The 23,724-nt window shown below is 47.4% G+C and overlaps 2 protein-coding genes across 8 annotated transcripts in view; one reads left to right on the top strand and one right to left on the bottom strand.

The window, feature by feature from the left end:
- TDRD12 (tudor domain containing 12) overlaps positions 1 to 20,919 on the top strand; it is a 77,261-nt gene extending 56,342 nt beyond the window's left edge. For 2 of the 5 annotated variants that reach the window (XM_053604612.1, XM_053604610.1), the window contains 10 exons: positions 650 to 834; positions 1,878 to 2,088; positions 5,090 to 5,182; positions 7,411 to 7,583; positions 15,549 to 15,658; positions 16,948 to 17,011; positions 17,094 to 17,207; positions 17,299 to 17,452; positions 17,533 to 17,599; positions 18,003 to 20,919. In XM_053604612.1, the coding sequence (XP_053460587.1) occupies positions 650 to 834; positions 1,878 to 2,088; positions 5,090 to 5,182; positions 7,411 to 7,583; positions 15,549 to 15,658; positions 16,948 to 17,011; positions 17,094 to 17,207; positions 17,299 to 17,452; positions 17,533 to 17,599; positions 18,003 to 18,094 (1,263 nt within the window). In that variant the 3' untranslated portion in view covers positions 18,095 to 20,919. Of the gene's footprint in view, positions 1 to 649; positions 835 to 1,877; positions 2,089 to 5,089; positions 5,183 to 7,410; positions 7,584 to 15,548; positions 15,659 to 16,947; positions 17,208 to 17,298; positions 17,453 to 17,532; positions 17,600 to 18,002 lie in introns of those variants that run through there. The other 3 variants (XM_053604611.1, XR_008382974.1, XM_053604613.1) reach the window with 3 other exon arrangements.
- A 152-nt stretch (positions 20,920 to 21,071) lies between these two features.
- Positions 21,072 to 23,724, bottom strand: part of SLC7A9 (solute carrier family 7 member 9) — a 36,479-nt gene continuing 33,826 nt past the window's right edge. For all 3 annotated transcript variants that reach the window (XM_053604618.1, XM_053604620.1, XM_053604619.1), the window contains one exon: positions 21,072 to 21,674. In XM_053604618.1, coding sequence (XP_053460593.1) covers positions 21,610 to 21,674 — 65 coding nt within the window. In that variant the 3' untranslated portion in view covers positions 21,072 to 21,609. The remainder of the gene's footprint in view (positions 21,675 to 23,724) is intronic.

Below are 23,724 nucleotides of genomic sequence, written 5' to 3'. Positions count from 1 at the left end.
ATCTTACAGTTCATTTTGTTATTTAATTATTACTAATGTGAGATTTTACATTGATACTCTGCTAGTGCTCTTTTTTTTTTTTTTGAGACAGTCTCACTTTGTTACCCTGGGTAGAGTGCCATGGCGTCATAGCTTACAGCAACCTCAAACTCCTGGGCCCAAGTGATCCTCTTGCCTTAGCCTCCTGAGTAGCTGAGACTATAGGCACCCGCCACAACACCAGCTGTTTTTTTAGAGGCAAGATCTCACTCTTGGTCAGGCTGGTCTCGAACTCGTGACCTCAAGCAATCCACCGGCCTTGGCCGCCCAGAGTGCTGGGATCACAGGCGTGAGCCACCACATGCCTGGCCCCACTTCCTTAGTCAAAGAGAGAGAAAAGATGTTTATAAAAGTTAAGAAAGAACACTCAAACTAATATTGAAATTTTTAAATAACGAAATTTGCATTAAAAAATCCTTTATTATAATTATTTGCCCGTACAGGAAGGTATTTGTTTTGCTTTGTTTAGTTTCCTAGCCAGATTTCTAGTCTCCTTCTAAACTCCAGTGTGTGCTTTGGATCCTCACGTCAGGTGCTGATTTCTGCAGATATGGGGGGTGGGTCTTTGGTTTAGATTGTTTTCTGGATATGTTTACTATATGTGTTTCAGATAATACCTTTTTATATTTTGAATGCAACAAATTACTTTGGTCGTATAATTGATAAACCTGTGGATCTTTATGCAACGCTTAACGCTGAAATGAATGAGTATTTTAAGGATTCCAGTGAAACAACTGTTGAGAAGGTGGAGAAATTTGGATTGTATGGATTAGCAGAAAAAACACTTTTTCACAGGTAAAATATCTTTTCATCTCTAAAGTTGTTGAGCACGAGGTAACTTTAGATGGCGTTGAATTCCTGTTCCACAGCTCTGTCCATTTGGCTGTGTGATGTGAGCCCAGCGGCCTCCCCAGAGGTGGTATCCCTGGCCCAGCTCTGCATGGGAAGCTTCATCGTGCTCCTGAGTACAGAGCACAGTGACAGTAACTGCAGACATTTACTGAGCGTCATTGTGTGTGACAGACATCTGCATCCTTAACTCATTTAATTCTTACCGAGTACCTGTCGAGTAGGCATCCTTCCCATTTTACACGTCAACAAACTGAGCCTCCCTGATGCCGTGTAAGCTGTCTAAGGCCAGCTCTGTAGGTGGCGTAGCCAGCGTTGGAACTCAGTCCAGCTCAGGCTCTGACTCCACTTCCTCTGACTCCACTTGGTGATCCTTGGTGATCCCCTTGATTCAGAAACTTTGAAACTAATTTGCTATGTTAATTTTTATTATGGGCCTGCATAGTGACTCATGTGTGTAATTCCAGCACTCTGAGAGGCCAAGATGGGCACGTGAGCTCAGGAATTTAAGACCAGCCTGAGCAAGAGTAAGACTTTGTCTACTCAAAATAGAAAAACTAGCCAGGTGTTGTGGCAGGCACCTGTAGTCCCAGCTACTTGGGAGGCTGAGGCAGGAGGATCTCTTGAGTCCAAGAGTTTGAGGTTGCTGTGAACTATGACACACCACAGCACTCTACCCAGGGCAACAGAGTGAGGCTCTGTCTCAAAAAAAATTTGTTTTCAGATAAGGAGATTTAGTATACATATATATAAATGTTGACGTTATATTGTATACTTAACATTTAGAAGTGCTTTTTATACTGACATAAACACTTTCATCTACCACTAAGTGCTTCTAGAAGCCTGGTTTTTTATTTCTAGTATCAAGTAAAACCATTCAGTTGAGTTTGAGTTTTTTGTGTGTGTTTTCCACTTAATGGTAAGCTGAAGCAAAGGTTTTCCCCTTTTTAGAACCTCTGTGTTAAAGCGATGCTACCCTTGTTCCCCAGGGTGCAGGTGCTAGAGGTGAGCCAGAAGGAAGACGCATGGGCCCTGGATAACGTCCTCGTGAAGTTCATAGATGAAGGCAGGACTGGGCTCATCTCGAGGGACCAGCTGCTGCCCCTTCCAGAGAGTTTCTGTGCCCTGCCCCCCCAGGCTGTGGAGTTCATCGTCTGCAGGGTGAAGCCTGCTGACAGTGAAATGGAGTGGAACCCAAAGGTGACTTATTTTGGCTTTTTACGTGTTGTTGACTTTCAGAATGTATTTCACCTGGAGTACACACATTCTCTGAACTTAGAGGATCCCATCTGGGCAGAGTACTTCCTGTTCTGAGGCAGTACAGTCCAGTCTGCTTGGGTCCTTGCTGGTGCCGGGGTGTGTCCACTGCCCACCAGTGGAGAGCCCCACTGAGAGCTCAAGTGCTGGGAGTCAGGGGTGCACTCCCCGCCGGGAGCCTTCAGGGAGGTGCTGGGGGTCAGGGGTGTACCCACCCCCGCCATGAGCCCTCAGGGTGGTGCTGGGGATCCTTGAAATGTTGCCATCGGTACCTTTAGTGCTGCAGTGACAGAATTGGTATAAAATAGGAATTATCTGTCTGCTTAAGCAGAAGACATAATATAAACACCTACAAAAACAGATCCTGCAGTCAGAGAGGGAGGAAAGGTGATGAATGCTGTCTGGAGAGGCCAAGTGAGTCCATTGGGGTTGGGAAGACAGAGCAGGAAAGATGGTGGCCAGAATAGCTTTCAAAAGAAGGGGCATTTCCTGTGGGCTTTGAGATAATTAGGGTCTCACCAAGTGGATGGATAAGGCAACTAAAAGCAAAGAAGGCTCGGCACCTGCAGCTCAGCGGCTAGGGCACCAGCCACATATACCGGAGCTGACAGGTTCAAATCCGGCCTAGGCCTACCAAACAACAATGACAACTACAACCAAAAAATAGCTGGGCATTGTGGCGGGTGCCTGTAGTCCCAGCTACTTGGGAGGCTGAGGCAACAGAATTGCTTGAGCCCAAGAGTTTGAGGTTGCCGTGAGCTGTGATGCCATGTCACTCTACCGAGGGCAACAAAATGAAACTCTGCCTAAAAAAAAAAAGCTATCTGTGCTATGGCCTGGGGAGAGTGGTCCCCTGTGGGCTCATGTGGCTGTCCATGTGGGATGGAAAAGCCCAGCCGACCAGGTAGAGACCTGACCCACTTCCCACTCCTGGGAGCACCAGTCATGATCTCCAGGGGAAAATTATAAACCTGTGTGATAAGTAGGATTGAGATAAGCCATCACACTCGCAAAGTAAAGAACAATTTGGGCTGTAAACAGTTATGCAAATTGGATTCAAATATATATTTATTTATATATATATATATATATATTTTTTTTTTTTTTTTTGAGACGGAGTCTCACTATGTCACCCTGGGTAGAGTGCCGTGGTGTCACAGCAACCTCAAACTCTTGGCCTCAGCCTCCAAGTAGCTGGGACTACAGGCACCTGCCACAACGCCCAGCTATTTTCTGTTGCAGTTGTCATTGTTGGTTAGCTGGCCTGGGCCGGGCTCAAACTCACCAGCCTTCGTGCATGTGGCCAGTGCCATACCAACATAAAATTTTTAAAAATAAAATTTAAAAGGCAAGGTTAAACATTATCCAGGAAATAAGTGAATAATTTTATGACACAGTATGAATGCACATAACCTTTCTGTTGTGAGTTTGGTAAAAATAGCGTTTTTCGAGTGGCGCCCGTAGCTCATTGGGTAGGGTGCCGGCTACATACACCCAGGCTGGCGGGTTTGAACCTGGCCTGAGCCAGCTAAACAACGATGATAACTACAACGACGACAAAAAAATCCAGCTGCTCAGGAGGCTGAGGCAAGAGAATCACTGAAGCCCAAGAGGGGGTTGCTGTGAGCTGTGATGCCATGGCACTGTACAGAGGGTGACAAGTGAGACTCTGTCTCAAAAAAAAAAAAAATTAATGTTTATCAAATAACAATCATTTCCCCTTTTTGTAGTAAGTATTTTCTGAGTACTCACTGTGTGCCAGGGGCCTTGCTAGGTTCTGGGGATGTGGCCATCAGCAACAAAGTTGTGGTTCTTGTCCTTAGGAAGCATTTGGTCTGAAAGATTATTGACCACAAGTATTTCTTTTTCTCCCTCTCTCTCTCTCTCTTTTTTTTTTTTTTGACAAAGTCTCACTGTGTTGCCCTAAGTAGACTGCTGTGGCATTGTAGCTCACAGCAACCTCAATCTCTTACATCTTTTTTTTCTATATTTAGTAGTGACAGGGTCTCCCTCTTGCCTCAGGTCTTGAACTCTTGAACTAAAGGGATTCACCCACTCAGCCTTGCAGAGTGCCGGGATTCAGGCTTAGGTCACGATGCCCACCTGCCCACAGTATTTCAGGGATCCGTCCAGCTCAGCCTTGCAGAGTGCTGGGATTCAGGCATAGGCCACAGTGCCCAGCTGACCACAATATTTCTTAAAGAGCTGCCTTCTATGAAAAAGAGGAAATTTCTCTTATATGCATATTCCAAATTCATTCACAAAGCTCAAGGGGCGTGGAAACCATCTATCTAATGCTGATGGACAGTTGTTGCCTTCTGTTCTGCTTTTTGGTGTTAACGTGCGGGAAGGATTGCTCAGACAGGCGTCTGTGGCCCTGCTCTGGAGAAAGACAGCCAAGAGCAAGGATGCCCAGCCAGAGCCTCCCCTCCAGTGTCACTGACTGCAGAGCGACTCTGTCACTGTGACGTCCTCTGGAGCAGCAGGAACAACTTGTACTTCACTCTCATTGAGTTTTCTAATAAACATCCATGCTTTAAGATAGAATGTAGTTGACAGAAGACATGGGGCACACATGTCCATAGCAGGAAATAGGCAGCAGGCAGAGTCCACAGGCATAGACCCTGCCCATCCTCGCGACTCAGTGGGAGGGACCTGGGGCAACTTCCTGCCCTCTGCAGTTCTGTCCTTGTTCGACTCTGCCATCAGCCTTGTCAGTAAAAGGGGGGACGATCCCCTGTGTCACCTCACAGGGTTGCCGTGAGGCTCAAATGAAATGCATGGAATATTTTGCAATACACTAGAGCTGGCAGGTTCAAATCCAGCCCAGGTCTGCCAAACAACGACAACTACAACCAAAAAATAGCCAGGCGTTGTGATGGGTATGCTGAATAAGGTATTTTATTAAAGCCTCAGATACAAAATCTTAAGCACTTTCTTGCAGGTTACTAGATATATTCATCATAAAATCATTGGAAAGCTGCATGATGCAAAGGTGATACTGGCTTTGGGAAATACAGTTTGGATTGATCCAATGGTAAGTATGCAGTTTTCTTTTTTTTTTTCTTTTTTTTTGTAGAGACAGAGTCTCACTTTATGGCCCTTGGTAGAGTGCCATGGCCTCACACAGCTCACAGCAACCTCCAACTCCTGGGCTTAAGCGATTCTCTTGCCTCAGCCTCCTGAGTAGCTGGGACTACAGGCGCCCGCCACAACGCCCGGCCATTTTTTGGTTGCAGTTTGGCCGGGGCCGGGCCTGAACCCGTCACCCTCGGTATATGGGGCGGGCGCCTTACTGACTGAGCCACAGGCGCCGCCCAGTATGCAGTTTTCTTAAAAGGAAATGTCTGTTGGAATAGTCCTAAAATTATCCAAATTCTACTAGCCTGTTGCTGGAAGAACTGCTTCACAAAAACAGACTTAGTCGGGGCTCTCTGTGAAGGCGAGGCGTTTTTCATGTTATTTTTGTCATGAATTTAGTTGTGGGTTAACTTTTGTTTGGAGAATATTTCACCTTGTAACCCATGCACATGTGCACTTATAAGTATTTGATGCACTCACACTTAGACAGCAGGACGCCAATCCCTCGAGAGTTCTCACTACCTGCGATGTTCTCTGAGCTTTAAGTTATTTTCTATTTATCTCTTTCAAGCGTTGATTGCGAACCATGAAACCACCTTCACAGTCCATTGTCCGCACCATTTGAGAGGCCCAGCCAGTGACTGCTGTGACAGCTTCATCTGTTCTAGTTTGTAAATGACCCTAAAGACCTGAGATGCGGTCGGGGACAGTGGGGGTTCTGGGATACATGCCGTCGGGCCCATAGTTTCTGCCTCATTCATCCCCCAGGAGCACTGCTGTGAGCAGGCGCAGTCCCAGGCCTTGGGCTCTATGGACTAGCAGAGCAGACAAAGCCACCCACCAGCGCAGCTGACGGGGTCGGGGAGGGCAGGGGACCAGACCAGCATCCATCCCTACTGGTACTGCCCCATCCCCTCCGCTTATACTCCAGGGACACCACTGTTCAACTCACAGTGCTGCTGTATTAAACTTAAATTTTAATTGTTATGATTTATAAGACTTAAAGGAATTCAGTTTATAAAAATGATTCTTCTGACAATTTTTATGAGGTTGGCAAAACTTTATAAGGAGTTTGCATCTAATGAGACTTAAAAAAAAAGAAAATAATTTTTAAAAGAGAAAAAATAAATGTGAGACCCTCATCTCTAAAAAATAGACAAGCATTATGGCGGGCACCTGTAGTCCCAGCTACTCGGGAGGCTGAGGAAGAGAATCGCTTGAACCCAAGAGTTTGAGGTTGCTGTGAGCTGTGACACCACAGCACTCTACCAAGGGCCACAAAGTGAGACTCTATCTCAAAAATACAAAAAAAAAGAAAAGATCGATGACCAAGGCAGGTAAAGGAAGAGATCCAGGGTCTTAGATGATGTTGTAATAGTATTGCAGTTGTCCTTCATTAGAAAAAAAAAATGGAAAGTTTATTAAGTCAGGACTTTAAAAACTACAGGTAAGAGAATGAAGCAAAAAAGAACCCCCCGCCCCCAGCAAATCTGTTTTTTTCCACAGCTGCACAATATACTACAGTGTCCCTGACACACTGGAGAAACAGACCCCCGCACTCTCCTTCTCCACCCACAGCTGTTCTGTCCCAAATGGAGGGGAGAAAGGCTGTCTGCATGTTTCCAGTTGGGGACTTGTTCCCAGGGCCCCCCTAGGAATGTGCCAGCTGGTGCCAGCCTGGCCCATCCTCCCCCAACATGGATGCTCAGTCTTGTGTTACACCACCATCAACAAGAATCAGACTGTTGCAGAATTTCTTGTTTTACTTAATTTTGTATAAATTAAAAAGGATGAGAATGTTTTAGGTACAGAAAAGACAACATGGAGAAAATGGTCCTGAACACAGAACATGGGGCCTTGGCGTTGGCCATTTCCAGGCACACGAGGACCCTGAGCCTGAGGGCTCCTTATTAATAGAGACGAAAGTAGTTGAGCGAAAATCAGAACGATGCAAGAATTCTATGTCTGTCGCAGCACTGTAGGCAGATTGGTCTTGACTAGCCCGCCCCACACCTGGTGGTGCTTCTGTGCTGTGGGGCTGAGCTGTGAACAACCCAGGTGCTGCTGCAGGAGGCCTTGCCCACAGAGGCTGGGGCTAGACAGGGAGCCCATGTGAGAGAGTCTGACTCAGAGGAAGATCAAAGAGTGATTCCTAAAAGTGCTGTGTTTTATCCTTGATTCCAGGTGCATATTACAAATCTTTCAAATTTGAAAACGTCTGTCATTGATTATAATGTTCGAGCTGAAATCTTGTCAATGGGAATGGGCGTCGATAATTCAGAACATACAGAACAATTGAAAAAGCTCTACGAAGGTGCTAAAATGCCAGCTTCTGAAGAAAGTCCAAGCCAGACTCCGTAAGTGGGTTTCTCTTTCCCTTTTAGAAGACCTATTTTGTGGAAATACAACTTACAAGCATTTAAGGGCATCTTTTCTGAAAGTAGAAAAGTTTAATGAGTCTCCATGTGCCCATTGTTTAGTGTTAATAATTACCAAGATTTTGGGGAACCTTATTTTATTCGCATCCTAGCCCACACTTGTTTTTGGTGGAACATGATACAACAAATCTCAAATATGTTATTGTTCCTATATCTCTTATACAAAGGATTTCTGTTCCTTCTGTTCAAATAGCACATGCTCAGAAACAAGCATGTCAGAAGTGCAGGCTCTGGTGGGTTTTCTAAGCTCTCTGTGTAACCAGCCCCACATCAAGACAGCTGGCCTCAGGCCCCTCGTCCAGTCCCACAGAGGAGCAGCTCTCCTGACTGGGGATGCACAGCTGGGTCTCCCAGCTGGTGCTTTGTTTGAATAAACCCCTGCAGTGTGTCTGTCTGGCCTGTGGAGTTTACCACATGGTGCACGTCGCTGTGGGTCTAAGTTCTGAGCTCTACACGCCATCATTTTGCATGAATATATCATAGTTTGTCTCCCCTCTCTGCTGCTGTGGGGAGATTTCTGTCTGGGGTGCTTCAATAGTGGTGCTTCAAACATGCTCACGCACGTCTTTGGGGGGCATTTACAAATATGTTTCTGATGGAATGTGGTTGCTGAATCGTAACCAAAGCTGCCACCCAGCAGTTTTCCAAAGTGGTGGAGCCGTGCACACCGCACAGCAGACAGGAGACTGAGGATGTACTCTGGCTCCCTCGGGGGCAGGGCACAGGCAGAGCACGTGGGTCCTCCCAAGGGTGTGTGTCGTGATTGCTTCCAACCAGGAGGAAGCCTGCAGACACCTACTAGGAAAAGTAGGCAAATGGACCAGACCAGTTGGCAGCCGGCCTAAGGCTACGTAGGCAGAGAAAAGCCGAGGGGGTAGGGGCGGGGTGTCCATGGAGCCAGGAGCTCTATTTAAACCAGGGGTCCTCAAACTACGGCCCGTAGGCCACATGCGGCAGTGTGTTTTGTGTTTTTACTTCAAAACAAGATACGTGCAGCGTGCAAAGAAATTTGTTCATAGTTTTTTTTTTTAACTATAGTCTGGCCCTCCAACAGTCTGAGGGACAGTGAACTGGCCTCCTGTTTAAAAAGTTTGAGGACCCCTGAAACAAAGCTGTTAGCTGCAGGCCCCTTTGGTCCTCAAGCACTCGGACCAGGTTAAGGACCCAGTCTTCTCACCGACGGGGTGTGACATCCAAGATGGGGACCTCAGGAGGCTCCACAGAGCTGCCAACAAGGGCGACGTGGACCAGCTGCAGGAGCTCATCTACCTGAAAAGAAATCAGTTAAACTCAAGAGACAAGAAGAGGAGGAGTGCTCAGCATTTGGCCTGTGCCAAAGGCCATTCCAGGTGGTCTCTCTTCTTGGCTGACAAGAACTGTCACCTGAACATCAGAGATGGTGGAGATAGGACACCCTCTGCTGAAGGCTGAGTGGTGTGAGAAAGAGGAGTGTGCGTCATGACCCTCCTAGGATGTGGCGCCGATCCTGGTCCTACTGACGTCCGCTCTGCTCTGCGCTGCCCACAGCAGCAGGACAGATGGGGCACAGAACTCCTTCACAGGGTGCCACTGTGGGGACTGTGAGCAAGAGTAAAATCACACACAGCATTCAGGAGGCGGATATACGTCCAGTTGATGGATGTAGAAGAACAGCCCTCATGCTTGCTCTGCTGTGACCCGGCAAGCATAGTGTACAGCATCTGCAGCATTCTGCAGCAGAATGTTGATGTCTTTGCTAAAGATTTATTTGGACGGACGACTGCAGATGATTTTGTTGTTCCTGGCTCGGAAAGCATTTAACAGAAAATCCTGGAATATAAATCACAAATGAAACCTAAAACTCCTCTTTCACAAATAATGGATAAGATTGCTGAACATCCTGTAATCAGCCCTCCTGTCACTCTGGACGATGATTATTTACAACATACACCAGATAGTGGAGACTTCAATCTTGATACTAAGAATGTCCCCAACCCAAATTTAAAAACTCTACCGACTGCTTCTCAGACATGCAAGGACAGCTTAGGAGCACTTTGGGTAAGAGCCGGCATTCTGTTTGTCCAGAGGAAGGCGTGATTGGCAGCTGTCCTTCCAGCTCCGCCAGTCCAGGCATGTCCTCCGGGTCCTTGAATGGCCTTTGTGTCCCCTCCTACCTTTAGACAGCCTTTGTCATGCAGAGGTAAGTCGTCTACACATAAACTTCTCACCTGTGTTTTATTCACACACCATCCCCCATCCTCATAATGATGAGAAAGATCTAACAAAGAAAGTCCTCATAATCATAAAAGAAAACATGTAGTGACAAGACAGAAATGTGCTCAGCACTGAGAGTGATGAAAGCTAATGGGACAAAGCTTATCATTATGAGCAGCCAAAAATAACAGCTCAGCAGATACAGAAAGGAGGAGGAGCCAAAGGGAAAGAACTCAAGGAGGAAGGGCAGGTAGATAGAAGCATTGGGTAGGAGTCAGAATGAGGGAGAGAGAGTATCATAAAAACACAACATGATCTCTGTATGTTACAAGATATGAAAAGTGTTGTGCCGTGTCACGGGACCACACACACACACACAAAAATCACCCGGAGACCAAGTCCGATGCAAAAGCAAGAGGTTGTTTATTTACAAACTCGAGCCTGGGCTTCCTGCTCCTGACACAGCAGGAGAGCAGAGAAGCCCCGATCTCCATCTCGAAAAGGAGGAAGGTTTTAAGGGTATAGAAAAGAAAAAAGGGAGGGGGTGTGAGGTGAGCCGCTGAGGCGAGCTGATGGGGGGGAGCTAGGGGACCAAGCAGTTGTCTTTGGCCGTCTGGAAAGTGCTGTTACTGCGCTTGGAGCAGAAGTTATGTAAGAACGTGGATCACGGGGCAAGGACAGGGGTCGGGGGAGGGAGCAGGTTGCCTAACGCCTTTGGTTCGCAGCTGCAAAATGAAGACTGAGGGACAAGATGAAGTTAGTTTTAACAAAATGGAGTTAACTTGGTCCTTACAATAGAAATTATTTTAAACATCATTTGGTAAGAAAAGCCAGGTAATGAAAAAATGTGCCATTTATCTGAATGACTTACCACTAATGTTAATGAGGAACTGAAATAAAACTCAATAATGGTTATAGTTCCTAGCATGAAGGAAAGATAAGTATCTAAGGTGACGGTTCCCCAGCCACAGGCTGGGAGGCTGAGACGGGGAACTCTGGGTTGGGGTCCCCCATGGACGATGGCAGTGTGGGACAGGCATTCAAGAAGGCAGTGAAGCAAGTGCCAGAGGCAGCGAGGGGATTAGAGGAGACATGGGCCCAGATGCAGAGGGTGTCTGGAGCCCAGACAATTGAGCAGAGCTTCCAGGAGGCCCTGGCCATCTACCTGCCCTGTGGCTGTCAGAAAAATCATCCTCTCAGATGAAGGCAAGATGTATGGTCGGAATGAACTGATTACCTGCTACATCAAGCTGAGAATGGGGAAGGTCTGAACTTGCAACCAGGTCTCTAGTCTTATTCAGATTTGAACTTGAAGGAAATCTAGTCCATGGCTACTATGTCCTCGGCCCAGCTCACCAAACTGGGTCCTGCTGGTCCCTAGGCCTCTGAGCTTCTCCAGTTTGGGTCAGGGACTCTGACCCCTCTGGAATGTTTCAGATGTGAAGCTATTTTTAAACACACCATTCTCCTTGTCGTGGACTCCTCATCTACTGACCAGGGTATGGGTCTCCTTAACCCCTCTCACCCCTGCCCCCACCTGCCCCATTACCCCCAGCCTGGCAGGCTTGGGCGTCGGGCACTGCCCAGTTGCAGCTAGTAGAGTTCTCGGCCTGTGTGGAACTGCCAAATGCAGCTGACCCATACCAGAGGCACCTGTTTGTACACATCACCCAGCATTGCCCCAGCCCTGGAGTGCCCCCACTCGAGAGTGTGGATGTTCGACAAATATGCAAGAACCGTACTGATCACGCCCTCCCCCATGTCTTCTTCCTGGTCAAGTTCTGGGCAGACCTGAACTGAGGCCCAAGTGGCGAGAAGGCCAGGGCCAGTGGTGGCTTCACGGAGTGAGCAGCCAGCATGAGAGCCTGGGGCACATGACCCTCACGTGCTCCTCCACGGCTTGCGCCTTTGGCAAGCAGGTGGTGGAGGAAGAAGATGGAGACAGAGTGGGCCCAGCTGGAGGACATTGTGTTCTGCCTGTTGTACTTGCCCATCTGGGAGTACCTGGTGAATTTCCTGCGCAAGTTGTGGCAGCTGGCTGAGTAGTATGTGATGAACAGCATCCTTGAGAGCTTTACCATCCTCCAGGTGGTGACAGAGATACCCAGGAACTGCTGCTGCACCCCCTGCATCTTCAAGGTCTCCACCAGTGGACGTGGAGCCCAGCACCACATCTACTCCCTGATCCGGGACTCAAGAGGGACCCTAAAACCGGCTGACCCCTGGAACATCCTCCTGCCAGGAAGGACCCTCCAGCTCTCCTCATGCTTCCTATTTAAGGGGAGGGCTGTGATTTAAAGGGGCTGACTTCAGAGGCCTAAGCAATAGGGGACACCAAAACTTGGTTGGTGAGCTATTTGGATAGGTGGGGACTGAGGAAAGAATAGATTCTGATTGTGGGACCTCCCAGGGCGTGTCTGAAAGGACAGATGGCTCCAAAGCATCAGGATTGAGGACAGGAGTGAGACCACCTCCAGGTACACTTCTCAGCCTCTGACAGCCACCTCCCACCCCCTTACCCCTCTCTTCTGGATGTTTTGGAGAGCCTTAGTTACTACACGTTAGCTTGTCTCCCTTCCTGTTTTCCAGCTACCGCCCTCCCCCCATATTTCTGTCTCTCCCTACTACCCTTTTCATTACAAAGATTAACCCTATTTGTGCAGGAGCAGAGCCAGGTGGGCCCTGGAAATATTTTTAATATAATGAGCTACTTGTAAGGGTTATGGCTTTATCTCAGCGGCACCAGAAATGGGGTGAGGCTGTGTGACTCACCCTCCTCCTCAGCGAGCCGCATGTTCTGCTGGTGTTGCCTCCACTGCCTACTCCAGAGTCTGTTGATTTGTGTTCTGACAGAGGATAACGCTATTTTACAAAAAAAAAAGGAAAAAAATACATATGTAAAATACAAATAATATAAATGTATATGTATACATGTATTTAAGATGATATGATGTGTGAAATTATCGCATGTATCCCCCAAGTATGGACCCCTATTTATCAATTAAAAATATAAGAAAGGGGAAAAAAGTAAGCAAATGCCATGGACAACAGCTTCAGAAGGTCCCATCAGTGTGTGAGAAGGTGCCCAGACTCACTGTGATGTCCTGAGGGAAACGCAAGTCAGACTACAGTGAAGACACCAGAAGGGTAGACAGTGAAGGGAAGGCTCACAAGGCTGCTTAGGTGGGGAGCAGCGGGGCTTCATAGCTTGACTAAAAAACTTAACAGTGATTTCTTCACTTTTCTTTCTTTTCTCACTCTGTTGCCCTAGTAGGGTGCCGTGGTGTTACAGCTATCAGCACCTTCAAACTCTTGGCCTTAAAGAGATCCTCCTGCCTCAGCCTCCCGAGTAGCTGGGAGTACAGGCACCTGCCACAACACCCAGCTATTTTCAGAGGTCTCACTCTTTCTCATGCTGGTCTCGAACTCCTGACTTTAAGCAATCCACCCGCCTTAGCCTTCCAGAGTGCTAGGATTACAACAGGCATGAGTCACCTAGCCCGGCCAACAGTGATTTCTTGAATTACTTGTGTTTTTGTTTATTGCGATAAAATACACTTAACTATTTTTGAGCACATAATTCATGGCATTTAGTAAGTACATCCATACTGCTGTGTGACCATCAGCACTGTCCATCTCCAGCAAGGACTTTTTCACTATCCTAGACAGAAACTCTGTTCCCATAAACGATACTTCCCTCCAGCTCTGCTCTCCCCAGCCCCTGTTCTGCCTTGTCTCCAAGAGTTTACCTGTTCTAGAGGGGTCTGTGCATGGCGGCTGGGCCTGCTGTACGGTCCCTGCCACTGGGGCATGCTGTGCCACAGGGTTCATAGGTGGCCTTCAGAAGTGCCCTTGGACTGTGGTCCCCCACCCCTGGGCCGTGCACTGGTGCCCATCACTGGTGACAGGGGCTGATCTCAGGGGCTGTGTCAGGAACCTGACCACACTGCAGGAAATGAGGGGCCAGCTTCATCTGATGAGTGAAGCTTCATCTGCATTCACAGCTGCTCCCCGTCACCACCTGAGCTGCACCTCCTGTCAGGTCAGGGGCAGCATTAGATCCTCCTGTACACTGCGCTGCAGGGATCTGGGGTGTGTGCTCCTCACAGGAATCTAATGCCAGCAGTGGGACCGACTCTGGGACCATCTAGTTGCAGGAAAGCAAGCTCAAGACTCCCACTGAGTTGTATCATTTCATTATATATTACAGTGTAGCCATAATAGAAATAAAGGGTACAATAAATGTGATGTACTCGAGTTGTCCCCAGCCATCCCCAACATCTTCCAGTCCTTGGCAAAATTGTCTTCCATTATAGTGGTCCCTGGTGCCAGAAAGGTTGGGGACTGCAGCCCTTAGAGACACAGGCTCACCACTCGTCAGAGGTGTGCCTGCCTGTGTTAGTTGAGACCTACCCACTCAGGTGTGAGTGAGCTCCAAGGAGCCACAAAAGACAAATCATACTGCCCTGGGGAGGAGGGTGGCCTGGGGCGCAGGCATGAGGGAGAGGTGTTCACTGCACAACCTTGTCACTTACTTGAAAATACTGCACCACACGAATGGTTGCTTGTTTGAGAAAACTGAAGGAATAACAGTTTAAAAGTTTTAAAAGAGTGAGGCAGCCCTCTGTGCACTGACATGGAAGAAAGCAAAGGGCAGCACCCTGAGCCCGCTCGGCCCCTGTGTCTTTATACAGCTAGAAACTTGCAGATGGCAGACCCAAGCTGGTAAAGGATGGTCCCAGGAGGATGGCCTGAGAGTCTGGGGAGACGGCAAGGCTGGTGGTCCACTGTCTGTCCTTGCAGCTGTTGGAAGTGGGTGGCAGTGTACTTTGCATGGCATGGCAGATTTTGGGGGGAAATGATTTTGGTAAATGAGTTGATGCCTTTTTTGGTGACAGGGGCTGATCTCCACTGTGTGCTTGCCCCAAGGGCTGCACCACCTAGTAGAGCTGGCTGTGATCCCTGAATTCTGTGACCCCCGCCAGGTCTGACTTCAGGCATCAGGCACCGGGTGGCACTTACTGCCTGCCATCCCTGCTGCTGGGCATTCCTGCACAGCGCTGTCCTCACCTCTTTTTCTCTCATAGCACACTTGAACCTGTAGTTAAACTTCCAAGGCCACTTAGATTATGTTGATAAAAAAAAAAAACGAGTAAAGGGCTGGGCACGGTGGTTCACGTCTGTAATTCCAGCACTCTTGGGAGGCCTACGCAGGTAGCTCGCCTGAGCTCAGGAGTTTAAGACCAGCCTGAGCAAGAGTGAGACCCCATCTCTACTAAAACTAGAAAAAAAAACTAGCTAGGCATGTTTTAAAAAAAAAAAAACTGGCAGGCATGTGGCATGTGCCTATAATCCCAGCTAACTGGGAAGCTGAGGCAGGAGGATTGCTTGAGCCCAGGGGGAGTTTGAGGTTACTGTGAGCTATGTTGTCATGGCGCTCTACGTAGACCAGGGCATAGAGTGAGACTTTGTCCAAAAAAAGTGGAAAAAAAAAAAGAAGATACTTACCATGCTTTGAATTATTTTGAAAATAATTTAATTAATCTTTAAAAATGTTCACAACACTCCTAAGAGTCTCTCATGGCACCCCAGAGTGCCATACCACACCAGTCGAAAATCACTGCTATGGAGAGCCACATGTTGCCCGAGAGCCTCCTGAAGTCCGAGTTAACCTCTGCCTCTCCTGTCCAGGGCATCTCCTTCAGCAGAAAATGCCGCGTGTCTGCAGAGCACACAGCAGGAGAACCAGGGTGCAGAAAGGGCGGCTGACCCCGAGACAAACTCAGAAAACCAAAAGCCCGGTTGGTACTTGCTATTTAATAGGTGGTTAATGTCAGTCGTTTATGCTTGGGTGTTTTTTAATGTTTAGAGATTTTTCTACTTTTAGATGAAATATAGAGAAGGTGACACTAATAATACCCAACTATTCCCGTTTTTGACAGTTCAAGTTCCAATGTTGGTTTTCTGCACCTGTTTTCCTTCTTTTTATTTTAGGTGTGATGTATCCAGTAACGTGCTCAGACCTCAAGTGAACGGCTCACCAGAGTGTCTGTGTGTCTGTGCCCGCTGGTCAGATAAAGCTGGTGGGCGTCTCCCTAGACCCCTCCCCAGTGGCCACTGTTCTAATTCCTGTCACTGTTAGTTTTGCTGAATTGGGAAGTACATGGGATCCACTGTGTGGCTTCTTTCAGTGTAATTTTTTATCAGGCTGTGTTCTGTGATCCTAATATGCCACAGTGCATCTTTGTGCCTATTGGTTTTCTATTTGGGGGCTATTGTGATTCAAGCTGGTAGGAACATTCTTGTTCAAGTTTTTGGATGGAATCTTCAAATGTTTCAGGTTAAGAAGTTGAAATTCCATTGTTTTAGAAAAAATGCCGTGTCCAGCGTTAGTTCCTGTGTAACAGTTACTGGCTGCCATCCTGGACGTCCTCTTCAGTGGGGTCCTGGCGGGTTCAGATGGCACCAAGGAAGCCTTAGCGCTTATATTCTGTGGCCAGCAATCGTAATGTGGTTCCTCTTCAAAAGACTAACTTTCCTAATCATTTAATATTAATACATGTCAGAGGCTTTTTTATTTTAAACTATTATGTTTTATTAAGTGATGTGCATTTTACTTTTTGGTAATAATTCTTTGCAACTGGTTACTTGGGTTACTATGAAACGTTTGTGTAAGTGATTCCTCATCTAAAAGTTGCATAAAGGCCAGGGGTGTTGGCTCATCCCTGTAATCCCAGCACTTTGGGAAGCCAAGGTGGAAGGATGGCTTGAGGCCGAAAGTTTGAGACCAGCCTCGGCAACATGGCAAGACTCTCTCTCCACAAAAAATTTCAAAATTAGCTGGGCATGGGAGTTCAGGCTTGTAGTCCCAGCTACTCGGGAGGCTGAGACAGGAGGATGGCTTGAACTCAGGAGTTCTATGTTACAGTGAGCTGCGATCACACCATTGCACTTCTGCCTGGACGGCAGAGTGAGACCCTGTCTCTTAAAAAATAATAAAATAAAAAATAAAAGTTGTGTAAGTATGCAAAAATATACGTCTGTATATTATGGAGTTACATGTAGGAAAATTTGACTTTAATTTGTACAGAAACTTCATCTGAAAACACTGGAGACACTTCCATGAACAAAACCACCCAGCCGCATCTGAAGAGGTACGTCCTCCCGCCGCACAGTCCGTGCCCTCCCCCAGCCGGTGAGTGCTGACGGCTGTGCAAGCCTGTTTCTTCCTTCTAGCTTCCACCCACAGATAAAATGGTTCCAAAAGGATGATGCCATCATCTTAAAGATAAGACTAAGGGATGTGAAGGATTACAAATGTAAATATTTTACAGATAGAGTCGTGTTCAGGTAGGTTTATACATATCTTGTAAAATAGAAATAATTTCTATTTTAAATAAATAGATTAAAAAGCTGACTTTATTTCTCTTTGTCAATCTAGTGCCTGGGTGGGAGAGAAGTTCTACCTGGCCGACATGGAGCTGCAAGGCCACATAGTAAAGGACGAGTGCAAGTGTGTGGTGAGGAACGAGGAGCCTGTGATCACCCTGGTGAAAGAGCGAGGAGAGGCCTGGGGCCGCCTGCTCAGACAGAAGGTGAGCTGGGGGAGTGTGGCTGCCGCGGGATGCCCGCTGGTCGTGCCCACCCAGTTAGTGTAAACTTTTGTGTTGAACAGAACCCTAACGTGACTTTTGATTTTGATCACTGGGAAGAGTGTGAAGAAGAGAGCCACTTCTCCAAGGGTGAGACTCGAGCTGCTCCCGAGGGGCAGGAGGTCCTGGGGGCTGCGGGGACATAACAGCTCCCTCAGCTGACTCACTCGGGAATGTGCTGTTAATGTCAAGCCCTTTCTCTTTGTGCTTGGTTTTGGTGCTCACTCCTCTTTCTGGTTTGAGTACTTAGGAGCACTGGGTTATAAACATGCCTTGTCATAACACTTCTACAGATATTCTTCATAGGAGAATAATTTATAACCAGAGCATTTTACCTGCTCATTTCTTGCCTATAATAATGAAAATACAAGTTGCAAGATAGAGCTGGAACCCAAGGGATTTTTTCTGCATTGACCAAAGTAATGGGGCGGGAGGCGGGGAGATTGCTAATTAGCATATGCTTAACATTTTTTTTTATATCTAACTGTTTTAGTTGTAAATTCTACAAACCTGTCCTACAAAGTGGCAGACATGGTTGAAAATGATAGCACAACTTCAGAGGACGATGACAGTGAGAGTGACTGAGGACGTGAGCTGAGCCCTGCAGAGCGGCCACAAGATGTTGACCCATAGTGGGTCTGAAAGTTAAAACACAGTCACAGCCAGACCTTTTTTCGCCTGTGGTGCTGGGATTGGTGATAGCCAGGAATCCTTAGTTGTTTTAAAAATAGGCTGATGAGAAGACTGAAGGGAGGGAGCAGAGAAGGAGCCGGTGCCGGCATCTCCACGCCCGTCCGCATCAGGGTGGGAGATGCACCCTCCAGAGCCAGTGCTTTCATTGTTTTGTTTTTGTCGTTTAGACCCATGTTTGATATTTTGCTAAAACCTGGCCTTAGCATATAAATTGAGGTTTCAACATACAGATTTACACTCAGCAATTGTTTGACAAACTCTTTCAGCCATGAGTGAGTTGGGATTCGCCATACCTATCTGCATGTACCAATAACTTTTAGTATTCTCAAGACTCAGATAGCTACTGAGTTGACTTCTTAGGAAGAGACAGTCCAAGGATAAAAATGAGATTGCCTCAGCGATACCAGCGAGACCCAGGGCTTTCTGGAGGGGAAGCTGCTGGACTTTACAATGTGTTAGAGTCCAGAGCCTGCACAGATGAGCAGAGGCTGCTTTTTAGTTTCAGAGGGCCTGTGCAGTGCCAGGAGGTGACCCCTAAACACCCAGTATTTGCATGCTGACAACATGACCCCGACTAGGTGAGGCTGTGGCCCCTGGAGCCACCACATTCATGCCATGACCACTTAGACGCAGGGCACTGGGGACCAGCTTTTTATGCTCTGGGTGTCTTATCCATTGGGAAAGCTACCAAGGTGAACTGCTGGAGAATTTAAAATGCTGTGCCCTTCCTCAGGGTCCGGCCTCATGCTTCACCTGGAAGTGGAGAAGGACATAGACCGTCACAGTGAGCAGATGCTCTAGGTCCTTATTTTTTACATCAGAAAGCAAGGTGACCAACTTTATGTGTGCCCCAGGTGTCAGCCACCGCTTGTCCTCCAGCCATCCCACCAGCAGGTCTGGACCACACCCTGGCTCAGTTTCCTCATCTGTAAAATAAGACATTCAGCTGCTGGCCAGGCATGGCCTGGCCTCACCTCGCCTCTGGGAGTGCCTGAAGGTGCCTCTGGGTCCGGCTGTTCTCTCTGTACAGTAGCTCCATGAGAGGGACTCAGACCACCGCCCTCCCTCGGGAAGATGTGGCTTCCTTCCCTGTAGGACTGTAGGACTGTAGGTTGGCTGGCAGGTCTTCAGTTGGTCCATGAAGTAAGACGGTGATTGTCCTTTGTCTCAGCTAAATTGGGCAGGCTCTTCAGGACTAGAAGGTTCTGGTGTCTTTGCTGTCAGAGATTTTGACTCGGGGGTGGGGGCGGGGGCTCTTTGTAATGTCCTCATCAGTGTCACTCACTCTCACCACAAGGCTGGCTCTTCTCGGAGGCCTGCCAGTGACTCTGCCTCTGCAGAGCTACTGGCTCTCCTGGGTGTCCTCAGCCCGCCGGGGCGCTGGCTGCCTGCTGCCCCCTGTGCTTTGCTTGCACCTTGTTTGCAGAACACAGCAGATAAAGTAGCAAGTGATAGAGCTGCACAGAGGCGTGCTTCCCAGGACAGACGGATGGACGGACATGCTCCCAGGGAAAGACGGTGGGCATCCTGCTCCCAAAGACATTTGCCAGTTTTCTTGTGTAATTCACAGGCAGCCAAAGGAAGGTGTTGATGAGAAGGGCTGTATGTTCAAATCTCAATTTCTTTTCTTCAGACATTGAATTTTTCTGAAGCTCTGAATAATAATTTATAGGATATAGAATGCTGACTATGTAAACAATTAGTAATTGGTTTTCTGTACTGCTATTAATACGTGTGATTTCAAGTTTGGGGTAAATTTCTGAAATTCAAGGTATAAAAGCACTTTCATCTCTGCTTCTAAAATTGCTCACACACTTAGTTGTGGTATGAATGTCTTTTGTGGTGTATTATCAATAAAATTTTAGTGGTTCCACTAAAATGGTACTTTTTACATTTTTTAAAATTTCAGGTTAATGTGAAGGTACAAACAACCAGGTCACGATATTTGAATTTGTTAGGTAGAGTCCCTCCTGTAGTTGTGTCCCACACCCAGGAGGTGTGCCAGACACCCCCACACTGTGCCCTCTTTAAGGGAGAGCAGCCCAGTCCCCTCCTTCCCCCCAACTTGCATTGACTTGAGTTTTTCTGTGTGTCAGATCGTCTGCTGGCTTCATATTAGTCTTGAGGACACTGGATGTTTGTTTTTCCATTCTTATGATACTTTACTGAGAAGAATATGTTTTGACTCCATCTAGGTTAACGTTTTGCTTCTTTTAACAATATTTTCCCAGTGCTAAATGCAAAATAAAATTGTATTTACTGTACTTGTACTAGGCTGCATGCCAGTGTGGGCTTCTGAGAAGCCAGCCATGCTGACCACTAACAGGGCCCTGGGAGCACGCACCGTGGCGGTTCCAGAAGGGCCATCAGCTCTGCAGCAGAGCCCTTGGCGTTCAGCCTGGCACAGATCTCCCACCCATGTTTACCATGGACTAAATTTGGGGGTGGCAGGCTGGGCACAGTGGCTCACACCTATAATCCTAGCTCTCTTGGAGGCTGGGACAGGTAGATCCCTTGAGCTCAGGAGTTTAAGACCATCCTAAGCAAGAGTGAAACCCCATCTGTACTAAAAATAGAAAAATTAGCTGGGTGTTGTGGCAGGTTCCTGTATTCCCAGCTACTCAGGACGCTGAGGTAGGAGGATTGCTTGAGCCTAGGAGTTTGAGGTTGCTGTGAGCTGTGACACCACGACACTGTACCCAGGGTGACAGAGTGAGACTCTGTCTCCAAAAATAAAAAAAATAAAAATAGGAGCTGGAAATCTTTGAAGTAGAGAGTATATAGTAAAACGTGTACTTTAATATTTAAGAAATCTTTGTTAAAGCAAAAATGTCATCAGTGTTATATAAAAGAACATGTAATTGATCACTGCATTTATGGGACACCATTTATTGAGGTGAATGTGACGTCCCCCCATTGGTGGTGATTTTCACCAGCCCTTGCCTGACAGCCCACCTGTCACTTCTTCTATCTGGAACCTCATGAGGGAATTAAGGGTATCAGAAAATGACAGTGTCATAAACATCTGAATACTTTTTTTTTTTTTTTTTGAGACAGAGCCTCAAGCTGTCGCCCTGGGTAGAGTGCTGTAGCATCACAGCTCACGGCAATCTCCAACTCCTGGGCTCAAACTATTCTCTTCCCTCAGCTTCCCAAGTAGCTGGAACTACAGGTGCCCACCACAATGCCCGGCTATTTTTTGGTTGTAGCCCTCATAGTTGTTTGGCGGGCCCAGGCTGGATTTGAACCTGCCAGCTCAGGTGTATGTGGCTGGCGCCTTAGCTGCTCGAGCCACAGGCGCCAAGCCTACATTTTTATTCTTAAGAAAAAATCAGAAATAACCACCAATATTGCTTACAAAAATAAATTCATCAAAGCTTTGACTTGGCTATAAGAGGCAGAACTTGTTACTCAGGGACTTCCTCTGGTGGGACAACTTCCATCAGCATCTGAAGGTGCATGGTGACAGGCTCTGGAACAAAAGTCAGCAAATAAACACAGTTAGAAAAGTGAAGTCTGTGGCTCAAGTGGCTAAGACGCCAGCCACATACACCTGAGCTGGCAGGTTCGAATCCAGCCCGGGCCTGCCAAACAACAATGACAGCTGCAACCAAAAATAACTGGCGTTGTGGCGGGTGCCTGTAGTCCCAGCTACTTGGGAGGCGGAGGCAGGAGAATCTCTTGAGCCCAGGAGTTTGAGGTTGCTGTGAGCTATGATGCGACAGCACTCTACTCAAGGTGACAGCTTGAGGCTCTGTCTTAAAAAAAAAAGAAAGAAAGAAAAGAAAAGTGGAGTCTAAAAGCTTTGCCTTGACTGTGGTGACTGGTGACGTTCTTGCTCTTTGGTGACGTGTCTGTCGCCTCTCAGGCCCTGCACTCAGCATGGCTGGTGTTGAGAGATGACTGATCCATTCCAGGAGCTACACTGGTTCTTTGGAAGTGTGTTATCTCCTATTACAGAATTGGAAATCTGCTAAGTATTTTATTGCCACCAAAGAATTTATACTATAGGAAAAATATACATGACTCAATTGTGTATATGTGTTTACTACCACTGACCAAGAGTTGGCTATTCGGTCTGAAGTCACTAAGATTGCATTTTGTTGAAAATACAGATTGCAGGTTAAATATTTTAGAGCTGAGAAATAAGGCGTTATTTTGTGCCATCAGGTTGCTGGTTATTCTGGCTGGACTCTCTGTCAGTGTAATCAAACCTCAGTTCATATTTCAGAGGCATAAGGAAAAAATAGCTATTTTCCTTAAACTACTGATAGAGTCTCTCTACTTGTAGGAGTGTGTCACCAACCTCTCTTTCTCAGCTTCACTTTGGATCAGAGTAAAGAGGTTGGGGATTTCAGGAAAGGAAAGAGTTCTCAGCAGAAATAATATAGCCGTATTTTTTGCTTTTGTTTTGACATGTGTAATCAACGTGGAATAAATTCTCTCTCTTGGTTTTAGCACCAGTGTCAGGTGGTGCCACATCTCCAGGTGAGGTGGGGAGAGGGGATCTGGCACCTGCCCAGGCTGAGGCCCCATTCTCAGTCCCTGCTGAAGAGCCTGGGCCCCTGGCCAGCTTTCCCCCCTTCTAGGTGGCTTTCACTCCTTCTGACTTTGAACAGTGTATGCTCCCCAAGTTGCCGGTGTGTAGGTAAAAACCTCACGGTAGAGCCTGAGGAGACAGCTGCACTTCCCTGTTCAGACAAGCGAAACAAGAGAAAGGGAGAGGCAGGTGTGTAAATGGTGTTTTCTCAACAGATGCCAAGTGGCTCCTCTATGCTAGACACGGCTGGTCCAGCACGGGACAGGGCACAGCCCAGCTCCTGTCTGCAAGGAGCTCGCAAGACAGAGGGAGGCCTGGAAATAGACCTCGGTGCCATCACTGCTGGGGCAGATTCTTAGGGAGATTTGGAAGGCTTTCATAACCAGGGTTTTCTGCTGCTGAGGGACAAAATGTTGTGAATAGAAAAGTTACAGACCTCAAAAAAATCGGTATAATTCAGAGTCTCTGTTGATGTACTTTGACACAAGTCCTTTCTTTTTAGAAGCGAAAGTGACTATTAAACAATTGTCCTAAAGGACATGAGGATGTGGTTCGCTGAATGGGGAGTCAGACCTGTGCCCTGGGCAGGGTGAGGCCTCATCTGGGGCCCCAGCCCCAACTCCATCTATGGTGTCTCTGGGCTGGTGCTGAGCCTGCTAGACAAGATCTGCATGTCAGGCAAAGGAGATGGTGCCTCGGGGACACACAGCATGAGTTACTCAGCACTGCTGAACGGGGGTGAAGGTGCTACATTTTATGTTACATGTGTTTTGCAATCAAAAAGAAAATAGTGACCAGGTGCCATGGCTGGTAACCCTAGCACCATGGGACGCCAAGGTGGATGGATCACCTGAGCTCAGGAATTAGACCCCATCTTTACTGAAAATGGAAAATAGGCCAGGCGGGTGGCTTACGCATATAATCCTAGCACTCTGGGAGGCTGAGGTGGGTGGATCCCCGGAGCTCGGGGTGAGACCCCATC

The sequence above is a fragment of the Nycticebus coucang genome, chromosome 10 (assembly GCF_027406575.1).
Source record: "Nycticebus coucang isolate mNycCou1 chromosome 10, mNycCou1.pri, whole genome shotgun sequence".
Lineage (NCBI taxonomy): Eukaryota > Metazoa > Chordata > Mammalia > Primates > Lorisidae > Nycticebus > Nycticebus coucang.
Note: the sequence above shows the minus strand (reverse complement) of the source record. Positions and strands in the feature narration are given on the sequence as shown.